Source organism: Barbatula barbatula (genome assembly GCF_947034865.1).
Source record: "Barbatula barbatula genome assembly, chromosome: 15".
NCBI classification, from domain to species: domain Eukaryota; kingdom Metazoa; phylum Chordata; class Actinopteri; order Cypriniformes; family Nemacheilidae; genus Barbatula; species Barbatula barbatula.
In genome coordinates, this window is record NC_136778.1 from 10,206,316 (window position 1) to 10,224,374 (window position 18,059).

The 18,059-nt window shown below is 39.2% G+C and overlaps 3 protein-coding genes across 6 annotated transcripts in view; 2 read left to right on the forward strand and 1 right to left on the reverse strand.

Moving 5' to 3' along the window:
- Nucleotides 1-4,022, forward strand: part of LOC306904315 (uncharacterized protein) — a 4,771-nt gene extending 749 nt beyond the window's left edge. Inside the window, exons 4-10 of one of the 2 annotated variants that reach the window (XM_079474136.1) lie at nucleotides 150-180; nucleotides 277-305; nucleotides 437-506; nucleotides 727-2,333; nucleotides 2,423-2,456; nucleotides 2,540-2,591; nucleotides 3,396-4,022. In XM_079474136.1, the coding sequence (XP_079330262.1) occupies nucleotides 150-180; nucleotides 277-305; nucleotides 437-506; nucleotides 727-2,333; nucleotides 2,423-2,456; nucleotides 2,540-2,591; nucleotides 3,396-3,435 (1,863 nt within the window). In that variant the 3' untranslated portion in view covers nucleotides 3,436-4,022. The remainder of the gene's footprint in view (nucleotides 1-149; nucleotides 181-276; nucleotides 306-436; nucleotides 507-726; nucleotides 2,334-2,422; nucleotides 2,457-2,539; nucleotides 2,592-3,395) is intronic. The other variant, XM_079474137.1, reaches the window with a different exon arrangement.
- ppat (phosphoribosyl pyrophosphate amidotransferase) lies at nucleotides 3,534-13,328 on the reverse strand. The gene is made up of 11 exons (XM_079474138.1): nucleotides 12,253-13,328; nucleotides 7,258-7,324; nucleotides 6,889-7,095; nucleotides 6,699-6,808; nucleotides 6,468-6,613; nucleotides 5,946-6,018; nucleotides 5,442-5,593; nucleotides 5,191-5,318; nucleotides 4,885-5,106; nucleotides 4,691-4,811; nucleotides 3,534-4,597 (listed from the first exon to the last, which is right to left on the reverse strand). The coding sequence occupies exons 1-11, from the start codon at nucleotides 12,378-12,380 to the stop codon at nucleotides 4,428-4,430; spliced, it is 1,524 nt and encodes a 507-aa protein (XP_079330264.1). The 5' UTR covers nucleotides 12,381-13,328; the 3' UTR covers nucleotides 3,534-4,427.
- Nucleotides 8,699-16,579, forward strand: paics (phosphoribosylaminoimidazole carboxylase, phosphoribosylaminoimidazole succinocarboxamide synthetase). Of its 3 annotated transcripts, none has more exons than XM_079474133.1 (15): nucleotides 8,699-9,114; nucleotides 9,627-10,010; nucleotides 10,099-10,167; nucleotides 10,251-10,958; nucleotides 11,236-11,313; nucleotides 11,707-11,882; nucleotides 12,960-12,996; nucleotides 13,326-13,523; nucleotides 13,754-13,932; nucleotides 14,074-14,253; nucleotides 14,345-14,458; nucleotides 14,611-14,694; nucleotides 14,905-15,085; nucleotides 15,209-15,367; nucleotides 15,470-16,579. In XM_079474133.1, the coding sequence occupies exons 1-15, from the start codon at nucleotides 8,766-8,768 to the stop codon at nucleotides 15,634-15,636; spliced, it is 3,063 nt and encodes a 1,020-aa protein (XP_079330259.1). In that variant the 5' UTR covers nucleotides 8,699-8,765; the 3' UTR covers nucleotides 15,637-16,579. The 3 variants fall into 3 exon arrangements, with proteins under 3 accessions (XP_079330259.1, XP_079330260.1, XP_079330261.1); XM_079474134.1 differs by having other exon boundaries at nucleotides 8,701-9,114; nucleotides 11,707-11,840; nucleotides 15,470-15,784; XM_079474135.1 differs by lacking the exons at nucleotides 8,699-9,114; nucleotides 9,627-10,010; nucleotides 10,099-10,167; nucleotides 10,251-10,958; nucleotides 11,236-11,313 and adding an exon at nucleotides 11,560-11,619 and having other exon boundaries at nucleotides 15,470-15,784.
- The last annotated feature ends 1,480 nt before the right edge of the window (nucleotides 16,580-18,059 follow it).

Below are 18,059 nucleotides of genomic sequence, written 5' to 3' on the forward strand. Positions count from 1 at the left end.
ATAAATATTAAATATATTACTTGCATTTGCCTTATATATAGGTGTTTTATTACTACATGTAATAGTTAAACGATTCCTCAATTGTTAGAAGACATTCATTAGTTTTGATATTAATATTGGATCTATAATGTACTCTTTCACTCATGCAGATTTGGGTCAATGCAAACCATTCGATCAGGGGTAAGAAACAAGATTCACAGTTTTTATATTTTAACAGATGGCTTATTGGTATTCAGTCCATTTTTATCTATGTTTACCTCTTTTTGTATGTATTAGAAGACTTTGATGACCAGGAAAATGGCCAGGTAGTATTTAAAATGTATACTTTCTTGTTAAAAATAAAATAATAAACTCCAAAACAGTCACTTTTGACTTTCTACAATGTTTCTTTAACCCAGAATGCATATTATAGTTCTGTTGTGTTTTTTTTCACCAGATGGATCTGTCAGGAGTCACTGAAGATTATTATCCCCGCTCTGATCAGAAGGAAAACAACGAAAGTTTGTGTAAATATTGAACTGCTTCTTAACAATGATTCCAGCAGGCCACGATAAAAAAATGAACAATTCAGTGTTTGTGAAAAAAAAATTACATTTAAAAAAGGAATTGCATAATTATTTATTAATATGTTACATCATCAATAGAAGAAGACAATTTAACATTCATTTTAAGTTGATAGTTAATAAGCAGCAGATATTAAATGTCATTTATGTGTTTATTTTTAAGGGCATGGTGGTGATTCACTCCAGGAATCTATGAATGGGATTAATTCATCTCATAGCACTCTGTTAGGAGTGACTTTTCAGCGTAATAAAGATGATGAAGAACTGGAGAAAACATTGAGCAGTCATGGCAGTACCCTCCTGGATGTCTATCCGGGCATGCTCAGTCAGATCGGTGAAGCGTACCGACGTCAACATGTGACGGATACAGCAAGAGCCGTGCTGCAGAAATATCGTCGCAAACAGTGGCATGCTGGAGTGTCAAACCCTTGTGCTACTTCCCTAAGGAACAGGACACTAAACAAGACAACTGAGGTGTCATTTATCAAACAAAATTCCATTCAAGAAACCCATCTCAATCGTATCCAGGACAGCGGCAAACTTCAGAACTTCAAGAATAAACTGAAGCCTTCACCTTTCGAAAATGTGTCCTATGAGGCCAGTGCCTGTTTTTACTCACCTAGGAGGGACAATGCTAATGTGAGCGGAATGTCAAATGAGTCACCATGGACTGAACTGCATTTAGACAGGAAGCCTAAACAGAATACTGCACGTGTAATTGACTTTGCCACACCTCCTCACTCTGTTTCACCCCTACTTAGTGATCAGTCTCCAGATCTAAACCAAACTTATGACGTTGAAATGACTGTTTTGTCAACTGCTGTTCCAGCCTCATCGGTCTCCACCTGTCCACAACCAGCCTGCTACTCGCCGGGTGGAAAAGCTAGGGCTCTGTCTCTTATTGAGCAGAGAAGGATGTCACTAACAAAACGACCCTTCGATCAGCAGTCATCCCACACCTCATTGGACAAAGACTGCTTCGGGGACTGCCTACACTCTCCTGTCTCCTCCCCACAGCGTGGTTTCAGTGATTTATCTCCTAATAGGAGGAGCATTTTCAAACCTGTGTCAATGAGAAGACAACAGTCAATGGCAGTACACAATTCAATGCAAAAGTCTCCTCCCCAATGTCAAGTTTATTCCGAGGTGCAGAGTTCTCCATATGGTCAAAAAGACATGGCGATGTCTTCACCCCAACGTTCCTTTTATCACCGTCCAGAGCCACAACAAAGTTTTTCCATGGCTCAAAAGCGATCCCAGAATAGTCCAAGATTGTCCGAACATCAACGTTCTCTCCCAAATCTCAAGTCTGCTTGCTTATCCAGTCGTTCCCATATTGACGCAGAGTTCAGAAAGCTATATCAACACTTCATCTGTCACGGAACGTCTTCTCCATGCCCTTCCTCTGGCTGTCATCTGTGCGAGAAGCAGCTAAAGACGACGTCCCAAAGCATGTCCGCTCTTGCTTTAACACCCCTAAAAATTTCGCTCAAGAAACGTCGTCGTCAGCCCGAAGTGGAAGAGTCACTGCGATTCAAACGCTTCCGGGAAAGTTGTTCCCCCGTTAAACACGTCCAACGTTTGCCACATCAGCTGAAAGATGAATTCGTTAGCCCTTCCATTGCAGAACCTGGTAAAGATAGGCATACGTGGGAACGGGCCATTTTGCTACAGTGCCCCAGTCCACAGTTCCTCAGGGGTACAGGTAATCTTAGACGAATCAGAGAGTCCAAATTAGCCATGCAAATGGACCAAAATGCTTCGCCCTGGGTAAGACCATCATTGGTGTGGCTATTATTTACATGTTTGATTTAATTTGAACAATATAGTAATCTGTTTGTTTTCTGCTTCGTTGTCAGAGAGATATTTCAAGTGGAGTCCATGCTGTTAAAGGTTTGTATCCAAATGTTCACATACTCCTTGTATTTTGAATGTCATAAGCTGCCATCTCATAATGTTTATTTGTTTTTTAACAGCTGAGTCACCACTGAGATCTTTTAATCGGGGTATGACTCCACTCTCTGTGAGGTAATTCATATCCATTATATAACTATAATTAATAACTATGCCCATAGCATTGTACTAGTCCACTTTTTCTTAGAAATTGTGACCCTAAAACATGTTTGGAAAGCTTGGATATACAAGTCACTCTTAACCTTGACTTAGGGGTAGTTTACACGACACCTATCTCAACCTAAAGGTGCAATATGTGATATTAAGGAGGATCTATTGACAGAAATGCAATATCATATTCAAAACTATGTCTTTAGAGGTGTTTAAAGACCTTACACATAATGAAGCGTTATGTTTTGATTTCCTTAGAATGAGCTATTTATTTTACATACACCGTGGGACTGGGTCCCCTAGCATGGAATTCGCCATGTTGTTTCTACAGTTGCCCTAAACAAACAAACTGCTCTACAGAGTGTGTTTCGTAAATACGTTATCTCCTTTGGCAAAGAAGCTAAAACGTTACAACATCTTAGATCTGTGGCAGCCACCTAATGCTTGTAAACTACAAAAATACTCATTTGTGAAAATGCTGTCATGCACATGTCTTTTTGGACAAAGTGACTTTGCCAGCTATTGGCCTGGCATGTATACAGCAGTGTTGAAGTTGATTTTGATCTGCATAAATGGAGATCGTTGACAAACAGTGTTGTCTGTGCACAAAAAAATGTGTACGTTTAAAAAAATTCAATTCGTTTTCGTGTAAGCTTAGACGTTATAAATAAAATAATTGTGCTTGCATAATTTTTATACTGTTTGTTTGTTTGTCCTTGTGCAAGACTAAAACAACTAAAGACTAAACAACTGTTTTTTTTTCTCAAGTCTTTCAAGGAGGCGACTCCAGTATGGCCTTCTGCAGTGACCGAGTTTCTCCTGTACACACATATGCAATTCTCTAGGCTTAACCATTGATGGATAATGTTAAAGCTTCAAGTTCACTCCAGAGAAAAGACATGACATCAAGCCAGAAAACACAGTTTAATATTCAGCTGTCAGTTATTTTTTTCATAAATATTTTTGTATGTATGTTTAATATTCTTTGCTTTTATATGTAAACATTTCCATCACTATAAAATATTTTCCTAAGTTTTAATATTATTTTTAAAGGACCCACATGTTTCTTACAACATATTTACATCAATAGTCAAATTACATATGTACTGACTAATTTGATGTTTGTAAGTAAATACGTCAGACACTGTTCAAACCAAAATTTTAATAAACATGTTTCACATATAGATTTTTATTCTTGTGCGTTTCACGTACAGATTTTGATCTGTAAACAGGACAATCTTACATCATCATTATGTCTGCTATAACTAATATTCAAACAAAACATAGCCAGATAACAATTCTGGCATGAAATAAGACTAAAACAAATTGCTGTTCATTGTAAAGCTGTAGCCTTCAAAAGTAATTAAGAATTCAAAGTTTCTGCTTAAACGGAGTATATGGTTCTCTTTATATATGCTGTACATTTACAACCGAATAAACATGTAGTAAGCTAGTAACTAGCATCATAGCTTAGTTCACCCAAAAAATCATTTACTCACCCTCATCATTTCAAACCTGTATGATTTTCTTCTGAAGAACACAAAACATATTTGGAAGAACGTTGGTAACCAAACAGCATTGGCCCCCATTGACTTAAATTGTACAGAAACAAAACCACTGAGACATTTCTCAAAATATATTTTTCCCACAGAAGAGTCCGGCTATGAATGATAAGGGTGAACAAATGGACATTTATATTTTGAGGTGAACTATCCTTTTAGGTTGATTCCAATCATAAAGCAGCATTCAACAAACCACCTCAAATAATTGTAGACAGAATTTATTTGAAGGCGTTCAAGGTCACCACTCGAGTTCCACTGGATATTTGCCTGTGAGGCATGCTGTGCAGTGACCAAGTCTACTAGTCTTAGTTTTGGAGCTGATCCTCTCATCTTTCTCCTGTGATTCAATTCCACCTTGAACAGCCGACAACAGGCCTTCAACAGACAGGTAACGGACACTCGTAGCACCTATTCCAAGCAAAAAACAACTTTCCATCAATGTTTGTCACATTCTGAAACAATGTATTTTTTAAAGCAAATGTCTGCATTGTTTTGACCTACCGATGTGACCGGCTATATCCTCAAACTCCGGTCTGTTAGCAATAAGCTCCTCTTTGGTTGGAATGTTGATGCCCATGTAGCACGGAAACCGAATCGGAGGTGAGGCAACCCGAATGTGGACCTTTAAGACTCATGTAAGATCAAAGCAGCAAACATATTCCCCCCCCAAAAAATCACTAGGAATTGAAAATTACCTCTGTTGCGCCTGCTTCCTTCAGCAGTTTAATAATAGGGGAGATGGTGTTGCCCCTGACAATAGAGTCGTCGATAAGCACCACACGTTTGCCAGCAAAGTTATCAGTCAATGCCCCAAACTTCTTGGCCACTCCAAGCTGACGCAGGCGAGTGTTTGGTTGAATGAACGTTCTGCCCACATACCGGTTCTTGCACAGAACCTCCACATATGGAAGGCCAGACTACAGGAAGACACATTTTCAAGCTTGTAATGTCACCTAGTGAACCAATAGTGCTGAAATGTTCATATCATGCTTATGACTCACAACTTGTGCGTATCCTAATGCTGCAGGCGTGGCTGATTCTGGAACAGTGCTTACTACATCAGCATCGGTGGGGGCCTCGATTGCCAACTGCTGTCCACAGCGCTGCCTGACTGTATACACCATCTGTCCTGTAACATTGTAATGCACATTTATTTACAAACAACTTAACTCATAAACATTCCTGGTTAATTAATTTTTTCAATGCATTCTATTACAAATGAAAAATAAGGTAAATAAAATGATAAACTCGCCTTCAAATATGGAGTCTGGTCTGGCGAAGTAAACATATTCAAATATGCAGAAAGCAGGATTGTCTCCCTCTGGCCGTGGGACAATACTTAGACTCTTTACTCCATGTTTAGATATCTGGACTATCTCTCCAGGCTGCACTTCACGGTAATACCTGTGAAAAAATGTACAGAACAAAGTAAGAGTTGGTGGATTGTAACACTTTAAATATGTTATCATTTATATAAGCTGTCACACAATATTGTGATAACTGTGATATTAAACAATGATTATAAATATGTAAATACGACACTTATGATGATATTGCACATTATTCAATACCTGTTTAACATTTTGCTTTACGAGCCACAATAGTTGATTCATTTGTAAAAAAGAAGATTTTGATATATATATTGTGATGCGTCACATGATAACCATCCCTAATATATAGGTAGCCAAAGAGACTTGCACAAAACATATCAAACTATAATGGCAAAGTAAATGTTGTCATGATGATGTCATTATACTTTGCTCCAATGGACTGAAAGCTACAGGACTCAGATGAGACCACCCAGCCTTCTGTATCTCCTTCGCCAGCCCCTAAAGAGTAAAATGAGTCGGAATTAACACAAGAATTGTTAACACAAGATTGTTAACACAAGAACTGAACAGGTAACTTTCGGCCTCATCAGGCACAAAATATATACTTATTAAAATTGATCAAGAAAAATCTAGCTTTTACTTATACGTCTAATGCTAATATTATATTCATTAAATGCAAAGGGCTACATTCATGTCAAATACGGCAAGATACAGATATAAAGTGCTAGATATAGATAATACACATAATATTATGTCTTGATATTCTTATCCATACGTTATACGTTAACAGTATTACTAAAAGTGGCTCAAACTAAAATATCAAATAACTCAAGATATTTAAGTCAAATAAGTTTAACATTTTATCATCCATTATTTTTATACGTGTTGAATAATTACTTTTTAAATTCCTTTCCGACACTACTATATACATTTTTGCCTGCACAAACCTGAGCTGTGCAGTTTGGAGATGGGCACTAGACATCCAATACAGAGAGGTCTGTTTCCATAGGGGTCTCTTACAGCATAGATGACATCTTTATACATCACGAGCAGCGAGTATGACGTGGGTGTCTCCATCATCAGGTTCTTAATACTGACAAAACATGCATAAAAAGTCTATTAAAATGTGTTTTATATAAGTGGTCATCCAATCAGATGTTCTTGTGACGCAAACTTGCCGAGCCACCCAATCAGGAGTATCCAGCTCCATGGGAGGAGTCAATGCAAGCAGCTGGGTGATAAGCTCACTATCTGAGTTGGTGGAGAGGCCAACACCATGTCTCATAACCTGCAACACAAATCATTACATTATTATTATACATTATTTTAATTGGAAATGCTATGTCTCAAGTAACAATCAAAGCCCGCCTTTTTGCGTAAGGCAGACGCATTGACCAGTTCCCCATTGTGTGCCACTGCAATCTTTCCATGCAGGGTGTCTACCACGAAAGGCTGGCAGTTTTGCAGTTCTGAGATCCCTGTGGTGGAATAACGCGTGTGTCCAATGGCTAGGTTGCCGTTGCGGATCTTCAGTAAATCATCTGGTTTAAAAACTGTATTTACTAATCCCATGCCCTGTGAGAGAGAAAGAAAGCAACTATTTCAGGCATGTCTAATCCTGCAATCATTTTTGCGTTTTAAAACAATGGTTCCTGGGGGATGAATAAACTGTGTTAAATGTGTGTTAAAGTGTGAAGTGGACGTTTACATATTGAAACGGTTTTATTCCTACCGTACCTTTAGGGTGGTGTATGTTGGGGGGTTGGTTCCATTACTTGTCACAATTCCAGCACTTTCTTGACCCCTATTTAACAGAAGATACAATTAATACATTCCTATTTTTAAACAAATGTAATAATTTACATATACATTGCAATTTATGTTCAAGAGATAATTTTGCACATATTGCTGCAATTCCTGTCCAGTATCTGTTTTATTTCAACAGAAACAAACCTCAGGACTGACATAGTCACCCAACAACAATGTTGACGCATCGAACTTGTGAAAACAAATAAGACTTATTGATCAAATATCTATTTTTGAGCTGTTCCTAAAATAGATTAGTATTGTGTTTTTTAATCATGATTATGAACTTCTTTGCAGTATTCAAGATATTTTGTTACTTTGTCCCCGATTCAATGTTCTGCAAATTGAAAACCATATTTTCATTTGTCATTGGGGAGACATGTTGTCACTAATTCACACAATGAAACAAAGAGTATTATTTTATTTAAACAAATGTACTTAAAATATAAAACAGAAACCGCACAAGCTGTTGTTATTTCACTCATCAAAGCTCCATTAAAACAATTGTGTTTATGTTGTTCACACCTTACACCTTCCTCTGCCTTATGTAACATTCTTTTGACCATACGCCTATTAAGGGATGGATGGGGGATGAGCTCAACTTAATGTCTGGTCTGACCGATGGTTGAAGTAAATGAAACTCTTCAGAAGTTCACCTTCTGGTGTTCGACAAACAGGTTGTAAACAACATTAAGTAAATGATGAATTTTCACTGATAAATACAAATTTTGCATTGCTTTAATAAACAAGAAATGCATACTTTCTTAGACCATTTGTTAGAGAACTGAAACTGCATTTAGATTACAACAAGCAACATGTTTCGGCAAGACTGGAGTTGACAGTACGTCCTTTCCATAAATCCCTCTCTCCCGCTATTTTACACCAACGATATCAAATCAAGCTAAATCCATGTCATGAGTCAGTGGCTGCACAGCATGCGCCGAAAGCAGATCAAACTGGTTTGTGTGAAACTGTTAGACAGAGTAAGAATGAGGAAGAGGGGGAGGGGCAGCGAGAACAAGAGAGATACAGAGAAAGAGAGCAATGTGTGGACTGTAAGGCCCCCTGAAGACAAGAGCCGATAAACACAAGACATATTCAGAACATTGTCTCAGCGCAGCAGAAAGCCTCTGAGCCTTCTCTACATGTCTTGCTGAGAGATAGACGCTGCAAGCGCAGCTCATGTCTTACTGAGTGATAGACACCGCAAGTGCAGCAGCTCACTCGCCAAGCCACTTCTCACGTTTCCACCGCGCACCTCCCCCACCACACACAGCTTAAGCCAGTCATGAGGCTGTTCTCGATCACGTGGGCGTTCCTAACTGGCTCAGTCGTCTGGTTGCCTTGGACACTGAGCTTAAAGTCTACAGGGAGGGGGAGCGGAGAGGATAAAGGCAGAGACGAACAAACAGAAGCCATTTCTAGGCAAGCTTAGAAACATGGAGCCTAAAACAGAGCCACAAAACAATGCCGGCGAAGTGAAGAGGACAAGGGGAGCAAGCAGACATTGGAGAGCGGATGAAGTTAAAATTCTGCTTTTAGTGTGGAGGGAGAGACAGGCGTGGGAAGAGGAAGACAGCAGGGCCAAATATGAGGCCATCTCAAGCCGACTGAGAGAGCTCGGGGTGTGTAGAGACTGGTCAGAATGTAAGGCCCAGAGTGCAAACATGGCTCTTCCAGAATGGAGGCCTACACGGACTCTCTACAAACAGACCCAAAGGCCTTACGTGGAGGATGAAGAGCAAAGGGAGGCCGATAGGAAAGAGGAGGCTACGAATCTACCAGAAGGTAATTTTCACACAAAAAAATGCTATATGGAATGCAATTTATATGAATTTTTTTCTTTATATAAAACAAAGCAAAAATGCTCAAAATGGGTGCTCGAGCTAAAAACGAGGCAAGGTTAGCATACCACAGCTCCAAGATACAGAAGTGTATTAAAGACCTATTTTTTATATATTTTTCATTTACCCACCTTCATATCATTACAACCTGTATGACTTACTTCTGCAGATCACAAATGAAGATATTTCGAAGAACGTTGATAACCAAACAACATATAAGCTCCATTGACGTCAATTTTATGGACACAAAACCACTGACACATTTCTTAATATATCTTCTTTTGTGTTCCACAGAAGAAAGAGTCATATGGGTTTTGAATGACATGGGGGTGAAAAATTATGACGGAATTTTTATTTTTGGGTGAACTGTTTCTTTAAAAGGCCAATGAATTAATTGCACAAGCTGTTCCTCTGCCTACTGTCGCACTGTTGTTAACTTATTTTACCCCTGCTCAGGGGTGGAGGGGGGGAAACATTGGTCTGACAAGGAGGTTCGAGCTCTCCTTAAAGTCTGGTCTGACCGAGAGGTTCACAGGCAGCTCCAACGCACTCACAGAAACAAGGCCATCTTTCAAGAGATGGCACGACGCCTGGAGCGCCAACACAGTGTGGTGCGAGATTGGAGACAATGCCGCACCAAATACAAGAACCTGAAATATGACTACAAAGTCAGCAAAAGCCAAGGCCGGCCAATGAGATTCGGTGCCGAGCTCGAATCTATACTGGAGGGAAAAGATGGAGACAGTGTGGAGAATAATTCATATAGGGAAATATCCAACAGAGACCAGGTGACTACCATACCTGAATCTGCGGAACAACAAGTTATCAGAATTGATGAGGGTAAGAAATATTGTTAATTTGCGGAGAAAGTAGCATCACCATTTTTTTGACCATCTAAAACTTTTCCTGCATCTTTGTTGTTTTAAAGATGAAAGTCTGGCAGAGATGCAAACCATAATGAAAACTGCAAACCATTCGATGACTGCAAGAGAGGCTGGTGAGTCACCAGATTGAATGGTAAACAAATGTTATTCAATCAAAAATAAACGTCTTAATATTGTATTATTTTCAACTTTTCAGGAACAACAGCAGCACCAAATGAACCAAACATAATCACAGTGCACGACTCTGGCAGAAACTGGAGCGAGGAAGAAGTGGCCGCGCTGCTTCGGATCTGGGCAGAAGAAGGGATCCAGCGTCAGCTACAAGGCTCGACCAGAAATAAAGATATATTCGTGCAGATTTCACGCAGGCTTCTTCAACAAGGCGTAGAAAGGGACTGGAAACAATGCCGCACAAAGTACAAAAACCTGAAATACCTCTATCGTTCTCTGCAGAGGGGAAAGGGCGATATTGGGGATCCTCGTCGTTTCATGAGGTTTTATGACCAGCTGGATGCCCTTCTGTCAAAGCCTTCTAGAAGTCGCATGGATTATTCTGAGTTACCCACTGAAAATAGCTTAATTATGAGTTCTACGCTGTTTAATGTTCCCGAATTTGAAGAGCACTTAATGGGTGGAAATCCTCAGGATGACAATAGCACTGTTGCAGTTAAATATGACCTGCCGCCTATGGATGAGGTCCCTTTGAGATCACCCACCGTTTCAACAAGGGTCTTTAAGTGCCATGATGGATCAGAGGATGTGACAAATGAGGAACTTGGGGTGCCTAAAACAAAGAACATGATGGTTCAGACATCAAGAAGCCCTCACATAGCATTTGAACAACATCTGTCCTCTGATTCTATCACTTCTGTTGTATATGAAGACGATCAAGATTATAACAAAGGTAATGCCATTTTTATAAATACCAGTGGTTCTCAACTGCCCCCACATTTTACAGTGATGGCCAAACACTCCAAATTCAGAACAAATCTATAATACTAATTCCTATAAACTAAAACACCACAAACAACACAACCATCATTGTTAATATGGATTTAATGAGACCCAGCAGTTAAGAACCACTGAATGACAACTTACATTTACATCATTTTAAATTATTCAGTGTTAGCTTGATAGCATGTTTTTTTCACCCATCCTCAATGTATATGTTTGCAACGTAGACAACATGGACCAGTCACACACAAGAGGAGAGAACGTGATGGCTAACAGAGGACGAAAAAGAAAAGCAGCAGATGAAGGTTTTTCAGGATTTTATCCTTACAGGCACATTCTCAAAGATTATCAAGCAGAAATGTATCATGCATATCATGTTCATAATATGGTCAGATGTACTTGAATCTTGTGACTTTAAGATAGGAGTAAACATTACAGTTCAATATGTGATTCCAGTTAGAGACAACACAACACAGTTGTTACAACAAGAACCATACTGACCCATTCAGATATTTGGATGCCTGAATGAGGAGTCAGAACATAGTCATTCAACACTACAAAGCGAAATATTGAAAAAGCCAGTGATTACTCAGCTATAAGAAGATATTTAAGTAAAATAAGTTTAACATTTTAAGTTATTTGTTATTTTAGTTTGAGCCACTTTTAGTAATACTGTTAACGTTATCTTGTGTGTTTAGGGGACAGTGTGGCTTGTAAACAGTTTCACCAAAGTACTGAGGATTGGGATAGCAGCACAGACTGGTCGGAGAATATAGACTACCAATGTAAAGAAGAAGAGGATCAATACATTCCCATCATGGAGATCACATCAGTGTGTTCAATGGCGTCTAATGCAATCACTTCTGATCGATCGGTGAGAAGACAGAGCAATGGAAATCTGTTGACCCGTGTCTGTGATTTCACGAATTTAATTGTTTACAAGTTACACATTTACAGCATGAACCGTTTTAGTATTGCTTAAACTACAGCTAAATCGAAGGGAAACCTAACAGGGTGGTAAAAACAGGCAACTGCACAAGTTACGACACATTTATACAAGAATGCAATGTATTACTTTAATTCTAATATTTTGCCCTCGTAAAATGCAATGTTCATTTAATACCATACTAGGTCAGAAAACCCATCTGTAAATCGGATATTCATCATATTGAATGTTTTGTTCGACATTATAAATAGACTGGAAGTACAGTTATTCTACAGCATCCGACGCGTAAGCAGCATACCTGTGCTGTAAAGCCACAAGTCCCAGTGTCAGTATCTGTGCCACCTGCAATTGCGTTGGCCATTCTCCCGCAGCGACACAGCCGAAAACCCCGCATTCCTCTCCAATGCCCGACTCCTCAAACTCCATGTCCTCTCGTCTGTGTGTTAGCACGCTGACTGGAGTTCACTGTGGAACACGTGTTTCCTCACTGGGATGCGAGCAGCAGGACGTTACAACAGAAAAGTTCGAATGAACAAAAACACGAAGTTACTTGAGACCCTATAGAGCGCAATGAAGCATTTGGCAAACTAAAAACTTAAAGAAAGTCGGGTGGCTAAAGTTTGAGGAATGCGCTAAAAGTCCTGCGCAATACATAAACCCGAAGCACGTGCTCTTTAACTTTAGCGTAGTTTGCAAAGATGTATCAGGGTGGATTTGCTTCCAATAAATCAATAGATTAGGATTCTTACAAAGAACGCATATGGGGGATTTTGCCCACGTGGTGATGGCGGCATTATTCTGATTGGTTTTAATGAAAAGGCTGTGTCGTAACTTGCGCTGCCCTTGTGAAAATAAATGAGTTCAATCTCTCCCCCTCGCCATACTTCATTCGTGTCAGCTTTCAACTGATCACACGGAGTCTTTTCGCGTTCGCATAAGAACGTTTCGAAAGGTAATTCTTCACACTTTTGCATCAGACTAAACAAGTTTCCAATCTTTTTTCAGGAAAACCGAATCGCAACAAACATGCAGAACACGGCCGGTAAGTTTAGGCTGTTTTATGCGCAGTATACAAATGCACCTTGTACTATTCAATTGTTTGTTATTTAAAATCTAGATCGGATATATGTATATATGAATAGTTCGGTTCCAAAACTCCAATTTGAAAAATCGTGTTCATTTTTGTATTGTGTTAGCTGTATTTGTTTAGTTATTATGGCTTACGTAAATACAAAAACAGCAGTTTGCGCAATAAAAACACGTATCTCATTTTGGAACCAAACTCTTCATATATCACATTCTCTTAACTTGTTGTGACTAAAAGTACCACATGGTCGCTGTAGAGTTAAGTGTTGTCTGTTTTATGCGCAGAACTGAAACTGGGACAAAAACTGAACGAGGGAAAGACCAAGCAGATATTTGAGCTCGTGGATGAGGCGGGTCATGTTCTGGTCCGGTCTAAAGATCAGATCACAGCAGGCAATGCGGTTCGGAAGGATCAGATGGAGGGCAAAGCCGCTATTTCCAACAACACCACTAGTTGTGTGTTCAAACTACTGCAGGATGCAGGTAAGATTTCTTTCTTACTCAAACTCTGATTTCTACACGTTTGCTTTAATTATTGAACTAAATTGTGCATAATAGGTTTTAACTATCTTTAGTTTGAAAGCATGTTTCTGCAATAGCTAGAGCTGTTGAATCTCTGTGTGACTCTAAAAACAACCAAATGTGCTATATAAAAACACGAAGCCCTGGACACGTGGTTTTGCGGAGATAAGATCCACTCTTTTACCTTTCAGGATTCAAGACCGCATTTGTCAAGCAACATTCTGAGACTGCATTTGAGGCGGCCCGTTGTGAGATGATCCCCATCGAGTGGGTTTGCAGACGGATCGCCACAGGCTCCTTCCTAAAACGAAACCCCGGGGTCAAAGAAGGCTACCGCTTCACTCCTCTAAAACTGGAGATGTTCTTCAAGGTGTGAGGTTTTTGTTTTGTTTTAAGTGAGCAAATTTGGGACTCCACTGAGGGGTTGTTATTGTTTAAGTAGATTTAGGTTTATATTTTCACAATAACATACAATTTGTCCCTTCATTTTTCTTCCATTCTTGTTTGTCAGGATGATGCCAATAATGATCCTCAGTGGTCAGAGGAGCAGATATTGGCTTCTGGATTTGAGCTGGCAGGCCTGACTATCGGCCGCTGTGAGGTGGACATCATGAGCAAAAGCACCGTGGCCATTTTTGAAGTCCTGGAGAAAGCCTGGGCAACACAGGACTGCACTCTGGTGGATATGAAAGTAAGACAGTAGAGCATATTAAACTTGTAAAGCAAGGTTAAAGTTTAAGGCTGAATTCCCAGTGAATAAATTATGATGATTTTCATTTCAGATAGAATTTGGTGTGAATGTGACCACTAAGGAAATTGTGCTGGCTGATGTGATTGACAACGACTCGTGGAGGCTGTGGCCGGCTGGCGATCGCAGCCAGCAGAAAGACAAACAGGTGAAGACCACAAACATTAAATACATGTACCTTTTTGTGCTCTTTGTTTCTCTTTCTCTTGCAATAATAGCAATTTATGTACTGTATTTTTATGAACCATAAATCAGAATGATCCATATGACTGTCTGCTAAATGTATTGTTCTCTATACAGGTGTACCGTGATTTGAAAGAAGTTACTCCAGAGGCCATGCAGATGGTGAAAAGAAACTTTGAGTGGGTCGCTGAGCGAGTGAAGGTACTTAGCTATAGGTCTACACCACAATACTGTTATATACAGAATAACATATGGAAAGACCGCACAATATGTCCTTCATAAATGATCAAATTACATCTCTAATCATATCGCAGAAGGGTGCAATAACATTGTCAGATTCGTTTTTTAGTACTGTAACAATGGTCTTATCATTATTGATGGAAGTGTGTGTATGTTTTTTGGGCATTTTAGCTGCTCTTGGAGTCACAAGCAAGAGGAAGAGTTGTGGTTCTGATGGGCTCTACTTCAGACGTGGCTCACTGTGAAAAGATCCGGAAGGCTTGTTGCTCATATGGAATTCCCTGCCATCTTAGAGTGACGTCAGCTCATAAAGGCCCTGATGAGACCCTCCGTATCAAAGCTGAATATGAGGGTATACTGCTCTGTGATTTACAGTTGTTAATTTTCACTAAAAAAAGTTTCAGCTCAGAACTTCCCTATTGAAGGACCTTGTGGTAATGCCATATTTAAGTATGTAATCATTTTTGTCTTTCAGGTGATGGAGTACCCACAATTTTTGTTGCAGTTGCGGGAAGAAGTAATGGTTTGGGTCCTGTGATGTCAGGGAACACAGCCTACCCTGTTATTAATTGTCCTCCTCTTACCCCCGACTGGGGTGCTCAGGATATATGGTCATCTCTTCGCATGCCAAGCGGTAATAACTAAATTATTGTGTTTGAGCTCTTTAGTTATTTGGTCTTTGTGCAGATGTTCATCATTTAATTATCTCATTGCTCTCTTGCATGTCTTCTTTCAGGTCTTGGATGCTCCACAATTCTGTCTCCTGAAGCCGCCGCCCAGTTTGCAGCTCAGATTATTGGTCTAAATGACCACATGGTCTGGGCCAAACTTCGGGCATCAATGCTAAACACCTGGATTTCCCTTAAACAGGCTGACAAGAAACTACAAGAGTGCAGCCTGTAAAGGACCACCATTTACATTCCCTTCAACCACTTTGTACAATTCTGTTTCTGTCTTGACACTTGTCATTGCCTTAGAAAATAAATGAAATGCTGACAAAGATCTCATTTCAGGTGTCATTTCACCAATAAACGTTCCCTAATATATTGTCTTTTGGGATTTTATTACTTTCTCACAAAACATGATTTTTTTTAAACAAAAAGAAAATCAATTAGGGGCAGTTACCTGAACAAGGATTAGTACTATGCCTTAGTTAAATTAGGATATTTAAACGTTTTTTACTGCGTACTTTTCAAGAAGAACATTATTGTGTGCATCTTAAGACAAAACAATCGCGCTATATTGTAAGATATGTTAGTGCAAGTCGTTTTCTCTATCATTTAAATCAGTCTGGGACTTGGCTTAATCCCTTTCCTGGAAACTGCCCCATAGAGATTATTCATTTACAATGTGCTATTAACTTTTATCTTTAGATCGTTATTATGAGCTGAACTGTTTTTTATAGTTATGCAGTATTTTGATTATTTTCACAAGACACTATATAGAATGTAATATAATCTCACCTTGAATGGCAAGGCACAGAGCTTTTGTTAACTAGTTGTGAGACGTATATTAACATCAAAATCTAATAAAACAAGCACGTGAGGCGAACGTCATAACCTTGTACCAATAGCGCAATCCAGTCGCTAGTTTGGCCCAACATTGGCCATGTTTACCTTAACCACTTGATCTAGAATGCATTCTCTTAGTTGTTCATTTTAACTACTTTCCCTTATTTAAATAATCATATCCCCCCACAGCCCACTGCACCCTTGTGCCGCCTAAGAGAAGCGTGTGACTTTTCTCAACTGATTTTATATTGTAGAGAAACCATATCTTGGTATACGTACAACACAGTGTGAAAATGTTTTGTTTTCGCCAGACAAAAATAAAAAATATATTTTCCAAGGCACAGTCAGAACATTCCTGGGAAGGTGGGATAAAACGATGATGGTAAATTGCTTTGTATTAGTCATAAAGACTAAAACTATCAAATGTACTCTTATGAAGTTTTGGATGACTTAAGTAAATGCACGTTAAACTTGTTTTGAGAATAGTTTTATGCCACTAGTAATAATTCTAAATGTATGTGTAAAAAAATATACCATCAGAAAAAGTACCATCAATGGTTAAAATGTTTGTGATTTTCTTATTCAGTATGTTAAACTTTATCAAGAAAAAGTAAAAATTTAAACGAAACAACTGTTACAGTGTGTAATATATTGGTAAGCTTCACGTAGGGTGTACCAAACGCAATCCAAAACTATGTTAATGTTTTGCTTGACTTAGTGTGGGACCGCGCATAACTTGTACGGCTGGGGACAGTGAGTTGCCCCAGTTTAAAATCCAAGATGGGCTCAACACATGCTGGCGAAGACAACGTGAAATGCTGCAGCAGAGAAGAGAAAAAAAGGAAGAGCTCCATCCTTGCCAGAGTCTCACCAAGACACACTCTCTTTCCTGGAAATTGGATAAAGTAAAGATAAAATGCAGTGTTTGTGCTTTGCGCATTTGAAAGCTCTTTAAAGAGGTATACGATATAGACAAAGGCCTACAGCAGAGGTGCTTGGTTATCAATGCAATTGTCAAATAGTAATAAACATAGTGTTATACCAATAGAGAAAGGCAAAAGGCATCTCTCCTCAGGAATTTGCCCTCAGAATCCAGGAAGTGACTGGGCTTGAAAGAGTGAGGTGTCTCCCACTCTGATTCATAAAACAGCCAATGTCAAGTTGCCTGTCACCAGTGTGCCCTGCAAAACCGCAGCAGACTCGCTTCATTACAATGAACATTTGTAGTAGTTTCAGAAAATAAGTTCCCTATATTTATAATGTTTTACATCAACAGTCTTCGCAGTCGGTTTAAATCTTTTTAGGCCCACCTTTGAAAGAGCGTACTCTCCTATCTGGGTACTTTCCACAACAACCCGGGCAAGATTTATTGGAATAATATTTCCAATTCTTTGAATTTCGTGAATCAGAGCATTGGTGTAAGGAAGGTTTTCTTTGTCTGATAAAGATGGCTGCCGAGCCTCGCCCACAATATGATCCTCTTGAACTGATGATACAAAATTAGAGCAATACTAAGGCATTGTATGTGCGTATGTCTTGTTTTTACTGATAATAACACTATTGAGTAAACAAAATGAAGAGGATTATTATTTTGAAACCATTTTCATTGTAATCACTCACCATGTATGTCAGGATATTTGATCATGTAGAGAAGACCCCAGTACAGAGTGGTGGAGAAGGTCTCTGTTCCTGCCACAATCAGATCCATCGTCAACACGCACAAGTTCTCTATGTCAAACCCAGCATCACTGTCCTTAAACTAAACACGAAAGACATGAATTGCATAGGCACTCCCAATATATTTATGATTACCAG